The sequence below is a fragment of the Culex quinquefasciatus genome, chromosome 1 (genome assembly GCF_015732765.1).
Source record: "Culex quinquefasciatus strain JHB chromosome 1, VPISU_Cqui_1.0_pri_paternal, whole genome shotgun sequence".
In the NCBI taxonomy this organism is placed as follows: domain Eukaryota; kingdom Metazoa; phylum Arthropoda; class Insecta; order Diptera; family Culicidae; genus Culex; species Culex quinquefasciatus.
Genome location: NC_051861.1, coordinates 25,189,709 through 25,206,218, shown reverse-complemented (window position 1 = coordinate 25,206,218; position 16,510 = coordinate 25,189,709). Strand labels below are relative to the sequence as shown.

The 16,510-nt window shown below is 44.2% G+C and overlaps 3 protein-coding genes across 5 annotated transcripts; all 3 read right to left on the bottom strand.

The window, feature by feature from the left end:
- Positions 1–1,764: 1,764 nt before the first annotated feature.
- Positions 1,765–4,758, bottom strand: LOC6031663 (hydroxylysine kinase). 3 transcript variants are annotated; one of them, XM_038266883.1, is made up of 4 exons: positions 4,646–4,758; positions 4,102–4,557; positions 2,786–3,110; positions 1,765–2,729 (listed from the first exon to the last, which is right to left on the bottom strand). In XM_038266883.1, the coding sequence occupies exons 2-4, from the start codon at positions 4,335–4,337 to the stop codon at positions 2,106–2,108; spliced, it is 1,185 nt and encodes a 394-aa protein (XP_038122811.1). In that variant the 5' UTR covers positions 4,338–4,557; positions 4,646–4,758; the 3' UTR covers positions 1,765–2,105. The 3 variants fall into 3 exon arrangements, with proteins under 3 accessions (XP_038122811.1, XP_001842409.2, XP_038122813.1); XM_001842357.2 differs by having other exon boundaries at positions 4,102–4,716; XM_038266885.1 differs by lacking the exons at positions 4,102–4,557; positions 4,646–4,758 and adding an exon at positions 3,485–4,043.
- A 602-nt stretch (positions 4,759–5,360) lies between these two features.
- On the bottom strand, positions 5,361–6,104 carry LOC119771204. The gene has a single exon (XM_038266886.1). It carries the CDS (start codon positions 5,908–5,910, stop codon positions 5,548–5,550), a length of 363 nt encoding a protein of 120 aa, XP_038122814.1. The 5' UTR covers positions 5,911–6,104; the 3' UTR covers positions 5,361–5,547.
- Positions 6,105–13,915: 7,811 nt separating this feature from the next.
- LOC119765573 lies at positions 13,916–15,337 on the bottom strand. The gene is made up of 2 exons (XM_038249725.1): positions 15,090–15,337; positions 13,916–15,027 (listed from the first exon to the last, which is right to left on the bottom strand). The coding sequence occupies exon 2, from the start codon at positions 14,741–14,743 to the stop codon at positions 14,348–14,350; it is 396 nt and encodes a 131-aa protein (XP_038105653.1). The 5' UTR covers positions 14,744–15,027; positions 15,090–15,337; the 3' UTR covers positions 13,916–14,347.
- Between the last annotated feature and the right edge of the window lie 1,173 nt (positions 15,338–16,510).

The following is a 16,510-nucleotide window of genomic DNA, read 5'->3' as shown; positions in this document are numbered from 1 at the left end:
TTTTAGTTTGTACCCCGTTGGTTGGTCAAAGTCAAACTAAAAAGTGACGAACTGTCACTTTTTACACGGCGCTCACGCACACTACCAAAATAAACGTTTAGTAGTGTGTGTGAACTCTGTGTAAAAGGGGTGTCAAACTAAAAAGTGACCCCGTTCGTTTGACAACAGTTGGTGTCAAACCATCGGGGTTTGAGTGTACTTTTTTTGTTTAAACCGTCTGACGATGGTGATGAGTTATAGCGGATTTCTACGGTATTCGCAAAAGCACTGGAAATTATTGCATTCCAGTGGCATTAAACCAAGAAAAAAACAGAGATAACCAATACACAGAAAAAAATCGATTCTCGTAATCGTGAATTAATTTCACGAATGTGAGAACCACGAAGGAATTTATTCATGAGTATTGATACTTATTTACAAAATAGTAAAGGAAAAAGGTTGTGATGTCGGCAAGCTCTTGGCACTAACTCTTCCCCTAGGAACGGAAAACAGAGTCGGCTTACCAAATGTGTCGGAGGATTACGCGGATTAAATAAATGAAGATTTTGTGGGAAATATCAAGGGATGGGTTTTATTAAAGACAACTAAAGAAAAATACGGAATTAAGACTAAATTTATTAAAAACTATGGAAACTACTGTGTGTGTGATGTGGGGATATTTGGGCTATTGTGGGGTTGCTGGGGTTCTGGAACTGCTGCGGTACGTACCGTTGATGCACTGCTTCTTCTCCTACTTCTGCTTCGGCTTCGGTTGGCTCGGGTCCTTGGTGGGCTAGCACCACTCGGATGGCCACGCTCGCTTCAGCGCCGCGCACGGAACATCGACCAGTGCTCTTGGGTGGCAATGGCGGCCGTGGAAAACCGCGGGCTGGCTTGAGCGATGGCGGACGGATGGCGCGTACTGACCAGCAATGGCGTAGGCTGGTGTCGAGGTTTCCGGTGTCTTCCTTCGTTGACTCGATCGGGCGGACCACGGGATCACCGTAACGGTCGTTCCGAGAAGGGTCTCCTTGATAATTAGGGCTTCAGCCCGAGAGAAACGCTCCTTTACGGGTTATGGATCCGTAGATCCAGAGCGGGAGGTCCTTTTACGATTAGGTGCATGTACTGGCTCCTCCGCACTTACTGTACATGGACCGACCCGTGCGAGTGTGAGGCGCGTACGCTTTGTGGACGAAATCAAAAGGTCCTGAACGAACAGCAGGGTGATGCGGGAATCCTTCTTCCGTCTTCTGCTGGCTCACTTTTACAAACTTTCACTAAAGCACTCAACTTTCTCGCACGAACACCGGGATAGAAATGGCCGATTCACGGCGGTCAAACCTGCCTCAAAGGATCCGTCATCGGTCTCCTCAACCGTCATCCCCCAATACCGCCAACATCGTAGAAGCTTGCCCTTAAGTTGCACCCACTGGATACCCCCCTTGCACCCACTGAGCCCTTTCTTAAGAGACAATATTCTGTTGTGTTTGTTGACGGGGGACTACGCTATACAATATTGGTGTTTCCCTATAGCTCGTAACCCAAAACATTGAACATTTACCACAAAGAACATTAAATAATAAATAAATAAATTAACATATTAAAAATACTAGGGATCTTGTAACTGAACGGTTACAGTATGGTGCATTTGCACTATAAACATGAATATATTCCTTCGTGGTTCTCGCATTCGTGGATTAAATTCACGATTTCGAGAATTGATTTTTTTCAGTGTAGTGATAAACTTTTACTCAAACTTTTACGGAAGAAAAACCAGTTGCATCCGATTGGTGAGGAAAACAAGTTTTATTACATTTTTAAAGATAATCTACTTACGTACGTTGATAAAAACTGCCATTGGTCGCAGAGAAAGTTTTAACTAACTCCTAAGAGGGAATATCAATAAGGTTCTACACTTTTGGACTGTGCCGTCTGGCATTCATATGTTGCTAGACTAATTGCTTATTGTTGCTACTTATCACACTAACTCTACCGAAAACTACAGTCGTATAATTGCTTTGCTTTGCGTAAAAGGCATGTTAAAAATTGTGCGGTTGCATGTTAACAATAATGTGATATACTTTTGGGAAATCTTTGTTCTGCATTGCTTCGTTGCTGGTCGTTCACTTGGTGCTCCGCGTGAGATACTGCTCCGATACTCGATCCCACCGCTCCAGGATGTCCTTGTCCTTTTCCGCCCACAGTGTTTCGAGCAAACTCCAGCCGCGCGTTTGACTGGACAGAATGTACTGATTGGACTCGTCCACCGTCGAGGTGTACAGGCCCAGGACAAGACTTTGGCACAACCGAGCGGCAATCGCAACCCTGAGGACTTCTTTTTCATGCTGTGGGATCAACCGAAGCATTCCGTACCCAGCCAAGACGAGTCCCCCGGTGTCCAGGTCGGCCGATTCCAGCATCATATACGTCATGGCGATGGCCAGCTCAAACACGTACAGCGAATGGCACACGTCGCCAAAGTCGATGATTCCGGCAATGTCATACTCCTTGGAGTTTTCCTCCTTCCGGTTCACGATGATGTTGTGCTCGTTGAAATCTCCGTAGATGACACCCCGCTCGAACTGGTCTTTGCTGGCGATGATTCGCTTCTCGAACGCTTCCAGCACCTGCTCAATGATATCCTTGTGTTGTTCGTCCTTGATCACGTACAGAAACTCCTTCAGCTGGAGGAAGTTGTCCAACATCCAAATCGATTGCCGTCGCATGATGCCTTCGTGGTTGATTTGCTACAAAACAATCAAAGTGAATGATGTTCCACCCAACTAAACCACATCCACCAAACCTTCAGCACAGCATCGATCTTCGCGATGAACAGACCCGCCTGGTAAAACAACCGATCCGGATGGGGAACGCCGTGGAAGACCTTCCCCGGCAGAAACTCCAGCAGCCGCACCACGTGGCGACTATCGCCGAGCGACTCCACCGAGTGGTACCGGCCGTAGATGTTCTGCGCCGGCCGTGGGCAGTGAATGCCTCGCCCGTGCAACTGCTCCATGACTTCGCGCTGGCCCTCGAAGAAGCCCTCGTCCTGCGAGTCGAGCGTGTTGGCGATCTTCAGCACGTACCCGTTGGCACTGACCGTTTTGAGGATCGGGTTTTTTACAGCGCTGCGTAAAGAGGAAGGAAAATTTCAATCTTGTAATGAAGCTCAAATTTTAGACTATCTTCTGGAACTTTTTTTTTGCTTTTTTGTTTTATTTTTCCGAATTTTTACTTTCATTCAATATTCATCTTCCAAAAGTCCTAAACTTTTACAATGCTTTTCAAATGCTCAATATAATATGTAATATTTCATCTAGAAAAATATAGTTTAACAAGCATCCGTTCCATGAAATTTTCTAAAAATCAGCTTTGAAATTTCCTATTTATTATTTTTATGTGTATTCTTATGATATTTTTCTTTATTTTTAAGAAAATGTATTTTCAAAACAGCAGTTTCAATTAGAATAATATTCAAAAATTCTAGAAATGTTCTGCAAACCGGATATTATGTAAGTTTACGATAACATTCACGTTATCGGAACCCTTGATAAAAATAAATTTCTTTGAAATTGCATGCCTGCATGTCATCAAGATTGATAAAGCCAGGCCAATAAACTTTCAAGTACATCAAAGCGTGTGTACTACATTTCTGCAATAAAAAAAAGATTCACACAACAATGTTCCACCCAAAGTGACACGGCACGATCTGAAGCCAAATAACTTAACTAGCGACTTGCGACCGCAAATTGAGTCAAACTAGCGCGCAGATCGCCGCACATCCAAGCGGCTCAATCAAGGTAGCGGCGCTGCGTCACCGCGCATCAACGCCAACTCTATACGTGTGTCTCCATAACATTGTCACGTGGTTGGTCTCGCGGTCACCTTTTTTATCAGGGCTTGCTACGTTTTTCTCTCATTACATCAACGTGATTATTCTGCCTGGAGCAACACCACCTTCTGAGATATAATTGAACAAACATGCCAATCATGTGTCCGTCAGTGCAACCCAGTAGGAACAACTAGTTCCGATCCACATATTTCTGCTACAAAAGACGTAAACTATGATGGCAAAACTGTATTTCAAAACTCCACCCAAGCATTCCTCGCAACACTCACCGATCTGCCTGCAAGAGGAAGTTCTTGTCGTCGTACGAGTCCAGCTCGCACATCTCCAGCACGATGATACCATACAGCCGTTCCAGCAGCTTACGGACGTCCTCCTCGGTCACAGTGGGTCGTATCTTCGAGCCCGGTTTCAGCGTTTCCGGCTTGTCGTGACCGTTTTCCCCTTCCGGTCCCTCGGCCGAAGTTGCCGAAGGGCGCTTTTTCTGGATGGTTTTCATTTCCATCATGACGATGTTTTTGAGAAGGTGGTTTCGAGAAATCGCTGGATCGCAGTAGCCCGCAGGTACCAACCAACGACGACCTACTTTGGAACGAACCAAAACAAGACTGCGGTTACTACGTCTAGATGGCGTCGTCGCACAGCACTGAACGTGGTGGTCGTCGTAGCAGGCACTGAAGTCGTCGTCTTGGTTGGGCGCAACATTTACGAGCAAGACTTACTCTTGTCTGATGCGATAATGAAAGAAGAAGGCGATAAATAACTCAAACGAGTGGCTAAAGACGGAATGCAAACGCAATTCGTAGATACTTCAACCTTAACAAACCAATACGAAGAAGAAAAGCAGGCAAGAGAGATCGGCGAAATGGAAAATAATACTAAAGCAAATTTGTTTTTGGTATGAGATATGCAGGAAGGTTTAAAAACGTAACTTTAGATCTGCCAATTTAAAACCAGGACCAACTTAGATCGTTTTGAACTGTTAGAGAAAGTTAAACAGTATTTCCAACCTGAATCTTAGTTTCCCAAACAAATTTCAACATTCAAAATCCACTCGTAAATCTTAACCAAAACCAATTTAAAAAAAATAATGCGGAACAATAAGTTTCTTATTCCAATATAAATATTAAGCAGTTTTCAAAAGAACTTATGCCTATTTAAAAGTCTTTCAATTAATTTTCATATGTGTTTTAAAATAATTTTATGTTTATCATTCATTTTATGAAAAAAATAAAGAGGCAACATAAACTTTTAAAAAGCTACTACAGTTCAACAAGGCACATCTACACAGTCAACTTCGCATCAGCTGAGAGTAAAAATTCATAAATCGCAGCTTATCAACACATGTAGTTCACACACTACGTATAGCGCACACACATGCAAACAAGTGAATCCCCGATACCGATAAGCATACGAGTGATCTCTCGACATTGCAATAATCGCAGTTCTGCAACATTGCCGTTGGTTGTATTTGTCGAATAAAATTAAAGCTAACCGCAACAACAAATAGTGCTTACCAAGACAAAACTAATTTAAAACTCCGATTCATCGTTCGTTTATTTTACCAACCATTTTCCGCACACGCTTAGGGTACATTCAAAATACTGCGCAAATGACATTAGTGCCAATTCGGGGAGGAAAATTCTTCGTCTATCATTCTAACCGGATTTAGACAAACTTAACAGCCTAATAACGCAAACAAAAAGCCCAACCACGCCTCACGCCTCAAAGTCCTGATCCTGGTCCAGATCGCCGTTGGCATCGTTCCCCCGGTTGAACTGATCGAGATCGGTATCGTTCAATCGCTGCAGGAACGAGTTCAGCAGAAACTTGTTGATCTTGTCGTTCTGGGTGAATTCGCGCACCGTTGGCAGGTCAATGGGGGCTTCTGCATCCTCCACGTGCTCAATACGATCCGCTGGGATCAGGTGACGATCTGGATCCGGTTCAACGTCCTCCATTGGGGCCGTTCCGTTCGGCTGTGCGGTCACATCCGGGTTCTGCTGCTGTTGGTGGGGTTCTAAGGCTTGCTGGTCATGTTGGTCCCCGTTGGGAATTCCGGATGGTTCGACTGATGGCATCTTTTTGGCACAAAACTGAAAGGCAAAGCGCACTGGAATTAATTCATAGAACTTGCAAAAATGCTTGGCGAAAAATTGATGACTCCAGGAACAAAATGCGTCCACACTGGAATGTTGTTTTTGTTGCTTTGTCTGGCGCGAGTTGAATGTGTTTTGACTGGTTTTAGTATGCTCTATATGAGTTTTAGAAGCCTGTCAGAATAAACTCACAAAGAGAAGCGATTAAAGCTTTCAAAGAAACGAGAGAGCATGCGCAAAAGCAGGGATAGCGAGGGGTACTGAACGTACGACGAAAACGTCCCGCAATGGGCTACTCTAAAATAAATTACATTTCACGGTTTTAGATATCTGAGATATAACGAAACGAAACTATTGGCACTACGCCCCCCGGGGCATGGCCTTCCTCTAACGTGGGATTTCTGCTCCAGCGCCTCTGACGAGACAGGAGAAACCGGGACCGACGTTTTACTTCACCATCCGATAGAAGCTCAGTGGATAAGGCGGGAATCGAACCCGCGTCTCATAGCATCATCGGGATCGGCAGCCGAAGCCGCTACCCCTGCGCCACGAGAGATATAATTGACATGAATCAAATTGACTACTTTTTTTATTTTTTTGGGAAAACTGTTATGGTATATCCCTATGACCCGTATGTTTGTGCACCAACCGCAAAGTTTTCCGTGCATAAATGATCATAAAGATACATCAAAGTACACACGGAGAATACCACGAGATTTGTACATTTTGTTCGTGATTCCCATTTTCATAAACGCTTGTTCACGATTTTGGGAATTATTTTTTCTCCGTGCAGTCCAAATACATATTTCATCATTAATAATACTGAACTCGGAATATTTTACCAAAAACATTCAAATGTCTCATAAGAATTAAAAAAAACTCGTTTGATTGGTTGCATATGTTTTTTGACAATTTTTGGGATATATTTGCTAGTTTATTTCCTTTTAGACTATTTTTCACGAGATATTATATGAAAATAACTTTTAGTAGCTGTAATCGAGCGACAAAGTGATTATATGCCAACATCCATCCAATGGAAGTACATATTTTCCCGGCCGTTTTGTATTTCACATTGAAGATTGAAGAAAACGGTTTCAAGAAGAAGTTTTTGAAATAGATATAAACATCAGCGAATAGTTCTTGATTTTTTTTTAATCCAGAAGTTTTGAAGAAATATGCTAAGGTCTCGGGGCAAGACAGTGAAGAAACCAGAACAAACTAGAGTTACTCCGGGAGCAAACGGGAGGAATCGAGAGAAATTCGGAGAAATAAGAGAAACCTCGCTCTTCTTGTCAGAAATGTCACTTTTGACATTGTTGACGTTTCTCATCTGATGTCATGTTTACCGTTTTGATTTTGCCTGTGTGAAGTTCGCTGCTTTTTGCGGCAATTATTTTTGGGGATAAAAACATGTTGCTAAATTTTCTGAAATGCCTTGCCCTGCGACCCACTCCAAGTACTCCGGTAAGTATTAACGGGGAGTTTCCACCCGAGTTGGAAAACCTCCGCAAGAAAATTGCCGCACTGTCCAACTCCAGTATGTATATTTTTTAACTTTCCTCCTCCCCCAGATCGTGTTGAAAAATGCACATCGGAATGTGCCGGAAGTGTACCGGAACAGCAACATTCCCGAAGGCTAGATCGGCTCATGTAACGACCCCGTACGGGGTCGTGGGCAAGTCATGGACCGGACAGAAGCAACAGACTCCAGTGGACACATGGGAAGAACCAGGAACTAGGAAGGCCAAGGACATAATCGTCGATTGAGGACGTGTACGAAGGCCCGAAAAGGATTCCACGACATTGTGTCACCGTGGCCATATGCTGGCAGGGGTTTTTTTGGATTTGTTGTAGTTTGGCCGTTATTTATTGTATCTCGTGTTGGTTAATAAACATTAATTTCCGTGGAGAGAGGGAAGGGAGGAGGCATCCTAATCAGCACCTTCGGGATTTTGAGCGATCTTCGGCAATACGGGATGATTATGTCCAGTTCGGTAAGTGGCTCTTCGCTTGGTTTTCTTCGTGTGTTTTGTCGTTCCCGGGACTCAGCAAGAGGTACGTGGTACGTTTTGGAGGTAGGTCCCTTGTAGCCGGTTAGCGGTTTGCTGCAACATGAACTGATCTTCTTCCAAGACAAATCACTTCGTCGTCAAGCTTCTTTGACTCGTCGATCTTAGCGCATTTGGGAGAACTTCCGGTTGCACTTGTTCTGTTTCGAGTCGTCGAGAGCTGCCATTTGCTCGAAGACTTAGTCACTGTAAAGAATAAACGTTTAGGTTGAAACCAAAATCGTCACCAAACTAGGTGTTGACCGTGAGAATAATCGCAATGACCTGGGAAGCTTCTAGATTGACCCTCAGTTGAAGGACGGTTTCTTTGGAATTGCCAAGTACGGCCATGGTTTAGACGAGTTCAGCTTTTAGGGCAATCGGGACAGAACAGCTGATGAGGCCGAGTAGTTTGAGTGTTCGCAGAGGGCAACACGGGCCACCACAGCACGGATCACTAGCAGGACTGCTTGCAATCCTCAAGGCTCGACTGCTATAAACCGTCTCGGAACCGGGGTTCTGTTCCTGATAGTACCGGGACAGCAAGTTGAAGAAGTATTCCCACGAGATGGTCGGTGCGGCACCTCCAATGCCACCTTGGCTTTCCTGCTTCAGCAGGTTGAACGCGGTTTAGATACGGATTGAAGAGAATTGGAGGTAGATAATCTCCGGCCAACAAGATGAACTTGAACAGACAAATTGATCGTAACGACCCGCGATAGTTGGCAGCCACTTCCATCGGTCCCCATTTCTCGAGGGTCAGCGAGAGATGTTAAATACAAAATAGACGACTAAACGCAAGAAATGACCCATATTTCATCTGTGGTATCGGTCGAGAGTCGTGTCGATATCCTTCTCCAAGTCGATCTGGAACTGTAACGAACTTCCGATGCGGAGTGCCATTCTTCTTGTTGCATCTGTACTAACAGTCGACTTGAAACCGAACCCCGCCAATTACAACTTCCACTTCTTCCTCGAGTAAACAAGTGGCCGCGGTCGACGTCGTGGTTCCCACCGCCGGATTGGTCGTGTGAATCACGGGCTGTGTTTCTGGAAGTGCCGTCGTGACCCACTTGCGTAGCCACCGCAGAAGCTGGCCTGCTGACAACCGACACTCCGATCGTATTTAATATGGCCAATCATGCCAGAGAACCATTCCAGATTCTGGAATCGTCTGGAAAAAAAAATCTTTTATAAATAAACAAACAACAAAATGACATTTCCTTGTTTCGCTCTTCTCTCTTTTTTTGCTCTCTTCATAGAGATCTCTCTTAAAATATTCGGAGCAAACGGGAGCAATCTGGAGGAATTGAGCTGAAAACGGTCAAAAGTAAAATTTCAGAGCAAACGGGAGCAAAGCAGAGGAAACGGGAGCAACCAGAGTAACTCTCTTGCTCACTGTCTTGCCCCGAGGCTAAGGTTGAAAATTTTGTTGGTTCAATATTACCTTATTTTTAGTTATCTAACCTAAAAAATGTGCAAACATTTTTTGACACAAAATCTGTCACTATTTCCTGATGAATATTACCTACCATCATTTTTTTCTGTGTAGGCTGAGATATTAAGTAATGTTAAGCTTATATAGAAAAAAAAGTATGTATGTAATTTGAAAACATGTTATGCAAACTATTTTCTATTCTCTTTTTGCTCTAATAATAAGTTAAACCTGAGTACTGACTTGGTGAAATAATTCGATTTCAACATATTTCGTGCTCAAAAAAAATTTATTTGGTTTAGAAGGAACCTTCAACTTTTTTGAGGTTGTTTCAAAGAAAGCAAGACAAACTGAAAAGGATTTGGAAACTATTGTCATACAAAATATTTTGAATCTTTCGATGCATGTTAACACTGGAACGCCCAACGCATGTCAAACTTAGCCTCCCAAAAAGTTGGGATGGTAATTTCAACTCGCTTTTTCTCGGGCATAACTCAATCAGTCGAGACGATTCTTTTTTTCCAGTGATTTGTAAGGATATTTAGATGATCCTAGAACTTTGTTCAAGTCAGAAATTTTCGCGATCGAAAACATCGTCCCAACTTTTTTGACGAACTTGCCTTAAAAATTTTGGACGATTGTTTTACACGCGCAAAGGCTTGAACGTATTCTAGTTCGCCATCTCTAAAATTTTGATCAAATAAAATTCTGCAAGGTTTTAGAATCATCTAGTCATCCTTACAAATCTCTATAAAAATGAATTTTTGATCCTAAAGTACTCGTGAAATTTTTTAAGCTTCCCTTGGTATTAAAAAAAATCACATATAAGGTATTGGGGTCCTTTTCGACCCCAAACTTTAAAAAATCGTCAAAAATCCAATTTTTGACCCATTCCGGTTCTTTTGAACACAAATGAAAGCTTAGAACGTCCCCTTTCCGAAACCGACCTGGAAAACCGGATTTGGTCACTGTGGCCACCGGGAATCGGCTACAACCGAAAAAGGACCATTTTGAGACCCCAACTTTGACGATCTTTATCTCCGGCAAATTTCAATCAATCAGGATGCTCCCGGCTGCATGCGACAGGTATTTACCTGCACTTTGACCACAAACATTAATATCAGGGCCAGGTGACCTACCGGTTTCGGAAATCCGGAACATCCGAAAAGATCATGGTTTACTGTTTTTCACATATATGTGATACCAATACTCTCATGATAGTTGAAATTGATCCATAAAACTTACTAAAAACACAATACTTGATTATCAAAACCACTCTGGAGTGTTAGTGGCCACTTCCGGGTAACCTGAAACCGGGTATCCGATAAACGGCCAACTTGACTTTTTTGGTGAAAACCCATCATGTTGCACATCAAACTCCCCGAAGTTGAAAGATATGTCCATCTTTGGTAATGCCGTTGTTCACTGAGCCATCCTGGCTAATCTGGAACCGGTTACCGGTGGCCCCTTGGGGACACTTCCGGAATATGAGAGAAACCCTATCATCCGACATATCAATTTTCATGGAATTGAAAGATATGTCAATCTACGGTCAAGCCATTGTTCGCTGACCCATTCTGGCCAATCTGGAGCCGGTTATCGGTGGCTCCTTGGGAACACTTCCGAAATATGAGAGAAACCCTATCATCCGACATATCAAACTTAATGAAATTGAAAGATATGTCAATTCATGGTCATGCCGTTGTTCGCTGACCCATTCTGGCCATCGTGGAACTGGTTACCGGTGGCCCCTTGGGGACACTTCCGGAATATGAGAGAAATCCTATCATCTGACATATCAAACTTCATGTGGGGCTGTAAAATCCAATTTTGGCAGCTTTTCATACAACAATTTTCTTAGTATAGTCCAAAATTGATTTCACGAGAACGATTTTTCATTCCTCAAGGTGAATTAACTCACGTTTTTAGATTTAATCTTCTTATTTATGAAATCCAAAAATAAAGAAGCTGTTCGGCCAGGGGCCGACTCCGCGGGGGCCAGAACCACCAACTCACCGATTCCTTCCAGCAGCAGACGGAGCGGACGACCAGCGGACCAGAGTTCGGGGCGGTATAAAAGAAAACACCGGATTCGAGTGCTCCGAGAGGCGACTTGCCTGCTCGGAGGCTTAAGTAGAAAGAGGTCGATTTATTTCACTAAACTTAAAACGTAACATTTGTTCTTAAATCTAAGCACCAATCTTCTTCAATCACAGATCGTAAATAAACAAATGTCAAATCTACCCTACGTTGTGTTTGTGTATCAGTGTGGTGACATCAGTAATTCACCACACTGCTTTGGCGAGGGGTACTTGTTTACACAGTACAAAGAGGAGTTAGGGTGGAGTGGCCAATGGTTGGCTGCAACATACTCCCCGCCAAAAACGAATGTTTTTAAATTTGTTCTACAATGCTCTAACACTGTCACTAACTTGGTCACAAAGGTCTTTTGGAAATGGCCGAAGCCGCCATTTTGGATGGGGAAAAGGATTTGTTGGGATGGAAAGGTTACCTTGCTTGCTGATTCCGTGGATACCTAATCCGAGAACAGCTGAACTGGATACTGTTCAGAGGTTGCAGACTCGGCAACCCCGGCCTTGCCTACTGGGAGCACAAGACCCGAATCTCCACTTCAGGAAGCAGCACAGCGAAGCCGGATGAGCCGCCGTAAGCCGAGGATGATGCTCCGGAGTACCCACTGCGGTCGTGGGTCACTCTGACACGGGAAACAGGGTTCCGCAGATGTCGAAAACGGGAGGCAGGGCTCCGCAAATGTCCACTCAGGCGGTGGACCAACCGAAAACGATGGAGATCATCCGTGCGGGGTTGTCCAGCTGGCGTGGACCGAGACTTACGGGGTCAAAATCGGCGGGACGAGCGGCTTGTCGACGAGGACACTTGAAGAATAGCGATGGCGGCTACTTCATCTTGGACAGCGATTCTGCGATGGCGATCTCCGTGGAAGAATGGCGTTGGTGCTCCGGCGAAGACCATCCTGGTCACGGCACCAATGTTCGGCCAGGGGCCGACTCCGCGGGGGCCAGAACCACCAACTCACCGATTCCTTCCAGCAGCAGACGGAGCGGACGACCAGCGGACCAGAGTTCGGGGCGGTATAAAAGAAAACACCGGATTCGAGTGCTCCGAGAGGCGACTTGCCTGCTCGGAGGCTTATGTAGAAAGAGGTCGATTTATTTCACTAAACTTAAAACGTAACATTTGTTCTTAAATCTAAGCACCAATCTTCTTCAATCACAGATCGTAAATAAACAAATGTCAAATCTACCCTACGTTGTGTCAAGGTTACTGTAAGAAAGGTTGGGCTGAAAACGTGTTGGTTTAGTATTAGTAAGCAAAAAAGTGTCAACATTTGCGATGCTTCAAGTGATGACGTCACAACGCTTTCGTTCCTTATGGATGGTATACGGAATTGAATGAAAATTTGAATAATTTTAAATTAAACGGTGATTTTCGCGATAAACTGGGTTAAAAGAATAAAAACCAGGTACATACAGCTGGTGAAAACATTAAATGAGGATTTGTTTTATTACAAAACTGTTTATAAATTAATTTTAATTTTGACTGCACTGAGAGTACAATTTCTGTCGCAGAGATTTGGAATGTTTATTAGTTTAATTATTTTTATCAAATTTAAAGACATACGACAGTCCAACATAGTAAACAAAACTTGTTTGAATTGAGGAATAGGTCGGAAAAGCCGTCAATTGGGGCGAATCGGGACAGCACTTAATAGCTTGAAAGCAAAGCCCGGAGTCGGGATCGAGCATCGAGCGAGACGGATTTGGTGTAGATGCTTTTTTCAATTTGGATTTAACTTCGTCCTGCGGGTTTCGGCTATGCGGATCAGAGCCCCAATTGCAGATGGACTTGCTTGTGATGAATGAAATCACGCCACCGGCCTTGGATTCCTCGATGTAACCTTTGGGCATGACTTAGATCTACAGCATCCTCATGTTGGTGATTTTGATGGCCACTTTGTCGATCAACTTGAGGATCTTGTCCCGTAGTTGATCTTTGGGGGATTCTTTCTTGCCAAGAACGAAGAACTGCAGAGTGGAGGCTTCTCGCACTTGATCTTTAAATCAACTAGCACTTCCTCCTTCTTGAACTTCTTGATTTTGGTGCTCAGAATCGAAGGGACGTACTTGATGATTCGATCGCTCACCTCCGATTTGTACTTGGCCAAAAGGAAAACTGCAGCTTGACCTCGTCCGGAATTATGGCCGGCACGCGCACCGGTTCGGTCTTCACGGTCAGGTACTTGGTGCACTCGGTGAGGTCACCCACACAAATGTAGGTCAACTTTTGAAGTTCGTACTGGCTACTGCACTTGGGGCAAAGCTTCAGCGCTCCGAAGGTCAGAATATCGCAGACGCGCAACAGGCACGCCTCATGTTCCCCCGCAATGGCTTGCTCGTTGCTGCACTTTCCAGTCGGTCCGGCGTCATCGGTAACAGACGCATCGACTGCAAGACTACGACATCCGAACGTCAGGCCTATACTTTCCGGTCGGTCGCCCAGCCCAGCATGCCCAGCTCGCGGGCCACCTCATCGCACGCTTCGTCCCGTTTGAGCAGAACGGAGTGGTCCGGATGGGACCGGTTCCAGATGACTTCCCGGTCGTAGATCAGTTGGGTGAGCTGCATGCGATTGTTGGCGGGAAGCGTTCCACTTCTTCGGGGCTGATGCGGATTGGAACCGGTTGTCTGGGCTAGGCTGGTCGGGCATTTTTGATCCACATTTTCACCAGAAGTAGGAAAAACGGGTCTTGCAGACATTGTTGGTTCGGTTTGGTTTCCCCGGTTTGGAGAAGCCTTCGCCGGGTGTTGTAATTGTTTTTGAAGCACTTCCAGTGGCTGGTAGAGTTAAACGTCCGACGCTTCAGAACACCAGCGTTTCCGGTGGAACATGTCGTTCAAGCTGCACCAGTTCCGTTTCTGCGGCCAGTGAGTCCAAGTACGATCTTCCTGGTACGACTGCCAGTGACTTTCCTGCTTTGCATTCCACCGCACCGGAATTGATTTGGCCAGCGTAAGCGGATCCACCTCCCAGTTGACTCGGGTTTTTTCCGTCGCGGAGCACTATCATCGTCGCTTCCAACCACCTGCTCCATGCCTTCTTCAACCTCATCCTCATCATTGCTGCCAACAACCTCCTGCTTAATGGTCACCATCTCCTCCACGTCCTCGCACTCGAACCCAAACTCGGCCGGTCCTTGTTGACCCTTCACAAACACCGTCTCCAGCAAGTAACCACTTCCACCGCAAACATCCTCCTCCTGCTGCGGTTCCAGCAACTTCATCAACTCCATAACAACACGAGTAGCCCATCGTGCCAGACGAAATTCGGTCACTCTACCAAACGCCGTCCGCTCAAAATTGCTATTGTATTGGCACAGGTTCCGGAACTCGTCAATAAGGTGAACCGTCTTGACGCAGTTGGTGCAAGCCGTGCTGAGTCCTGCCTCGTTGCGTATTCTGTGCACTTTGCACCCTAAGTGGTCCCCGTTGTTGTCGCGGAATATGTCTCGTAGATTGGTTCGGGCCGAGTCGGAGACGACGGTCAGGCATAGCCGACAACGATGAGTGGGTGATGCTGGATTTGGAGGAAGAATTGAATTAAAACATGCCCTGATAAGATTATCATCTTGAAATTACCTTCAATTACGATTATTGTCTATTTTAGTCAGGATGGGACAGGATATCGTTACCGATTCCTCAAAACCAACCCATTATCGCCCGTCTGCCACTAAACTTTAAAGAAAAACAAACTTTGTGACGTCACTGGGTTCGTCGGCAACTGTGCACGGAGATAAAAAATTTCGAAAATTGAATTTTCATGCGAAAACTGTCATTTTATTTTTTTCTGCGTGTTCGCACCAATACAGCCTTGCAAACACAGCCCAACCTGTCTTACAGTAACCTTGACATCAGTGTGGTGACCACACTGCTTTGGCGAGGGGTACTTGTTTACACAGTACAAAGAGGAGTTAGGGTGGAGTGGCCAATGGTTGGCTGCAACAGAAGCATTCAAATGAAAATTGTATGAGTGTCTTCCAAACAGAACATAATTTTCAAATTGTATGGAAATTTGTATGGACGAAACAATGATGCAATGATCACAGAGAAACTCCCATTTTGAAATTTTCATTCAAATTAATGAAAACAAAGTTAAAATCACATGAAATCAGATGGTTTCGTAGAGAAATGTTCACATATGAAAAATAGGCCGGTTTATTCCATGTTCAATTGTTCGTGACATGTTAAGTTTAATTTTGATCATCCCTTCACCAAGAACCCGAACCAGTTGCTCTTCTAGAGAAGAGTCCTCTCCCCTTCTCCGTCTCTTCTTTCTCTCTCACTGGCTCTTTCACACACGTACACGTGGTTCAACAAAAGCGGCGGAACATCTGCTCTAACACAGAGGAATCTGAGTGAGTAGCTCTTCTACAGGGTATTTCCACTCATTTCTCACAACTTTTCAGACGCACACGTTGTATTCGAGGAAAATCATGTATTGTTCAAGGGGGAAACTTTGGATTTTTTAAATCATTTGTTTGTAAACAATTTATCACTTTAGGAGATTTGAAACATAGTTATTTTTATTGATTCCATAAATTCGGGTGTACACTCAAACCCCGATGGTTTGGCACCGACTGTTGTCAAACGAACAGGGTCACATTTTAGTTTGACACCCCTTTTACACGGATTTCACACACAACCAAAATTTGTTATGATAGTGTGCGTGAGCGCCGTGTAAAAAGTGACAGTTCATCACTTTTTAGTTTGACTTTGGCCAACCAACGGGGTATAAATATAGAGTTTTTTTTAATAGGTTCTATAAACACCTTATAGGACTTTTTCAAAACTACAAACTAAAAAAGTGTCAAACGAAAAAATAACCAACCACCAGGGGTTGAGTGTATTTAATTAATACTATTTATTAAATATAACTTTTCAGTTCAATGTAACTCCAAGTAACGGTACCTAGCAAATTATATATCAAAACAAGAAAGAGCATGAGAGTTGGATATGTTTTCTGTGTTTTTGATATCCTCCAGGTGAAGAACACTCCTGTG

What these genes read in the sequence shown, in the direction of transcription:
- LOC119771204 (XM_038266886.1), bottom strand. Translation starts at nt 5,910, where the DNA reads ATGCCATCAGTCGAACCATCCGGAATTCCCAACGGGGACCAACATGAC.
- LOC6031663 (XM_038266883.1), bottom strand. Translation starts at nt 4,337, where the DNA reads ATGATGGAAATGAAAACCATCCAGAAAAAGCGCCCTTCGGCAACTTCG. An exon ending in TTCCTCTTGCAGGCAGATCG is followed by an intron (nt 3,111 to 4,101) that starts GTGAGTGTTGCG and finishes CTCTTTACGCAG; the next exon opens with CGCTGTAAAAAACCCGATCC. An exon ending in AGATCGATGCTGTGCTGAAG is followed by an intron (nt 2,730 to 2,785) that starts GTTTGGTGGATG and finishes ATTGTTTTGTAG; the next exon opens with CAAATCAACCACGAAGGCAT.
- LOC119765573 (XM_038249725.1), bottom strand. Translation starts at nt 14,743, where the DNA reads ATGGAGTTGATGAAGTTGCTGGAACCGCAGCAGGAGGAGGATGTTTGC.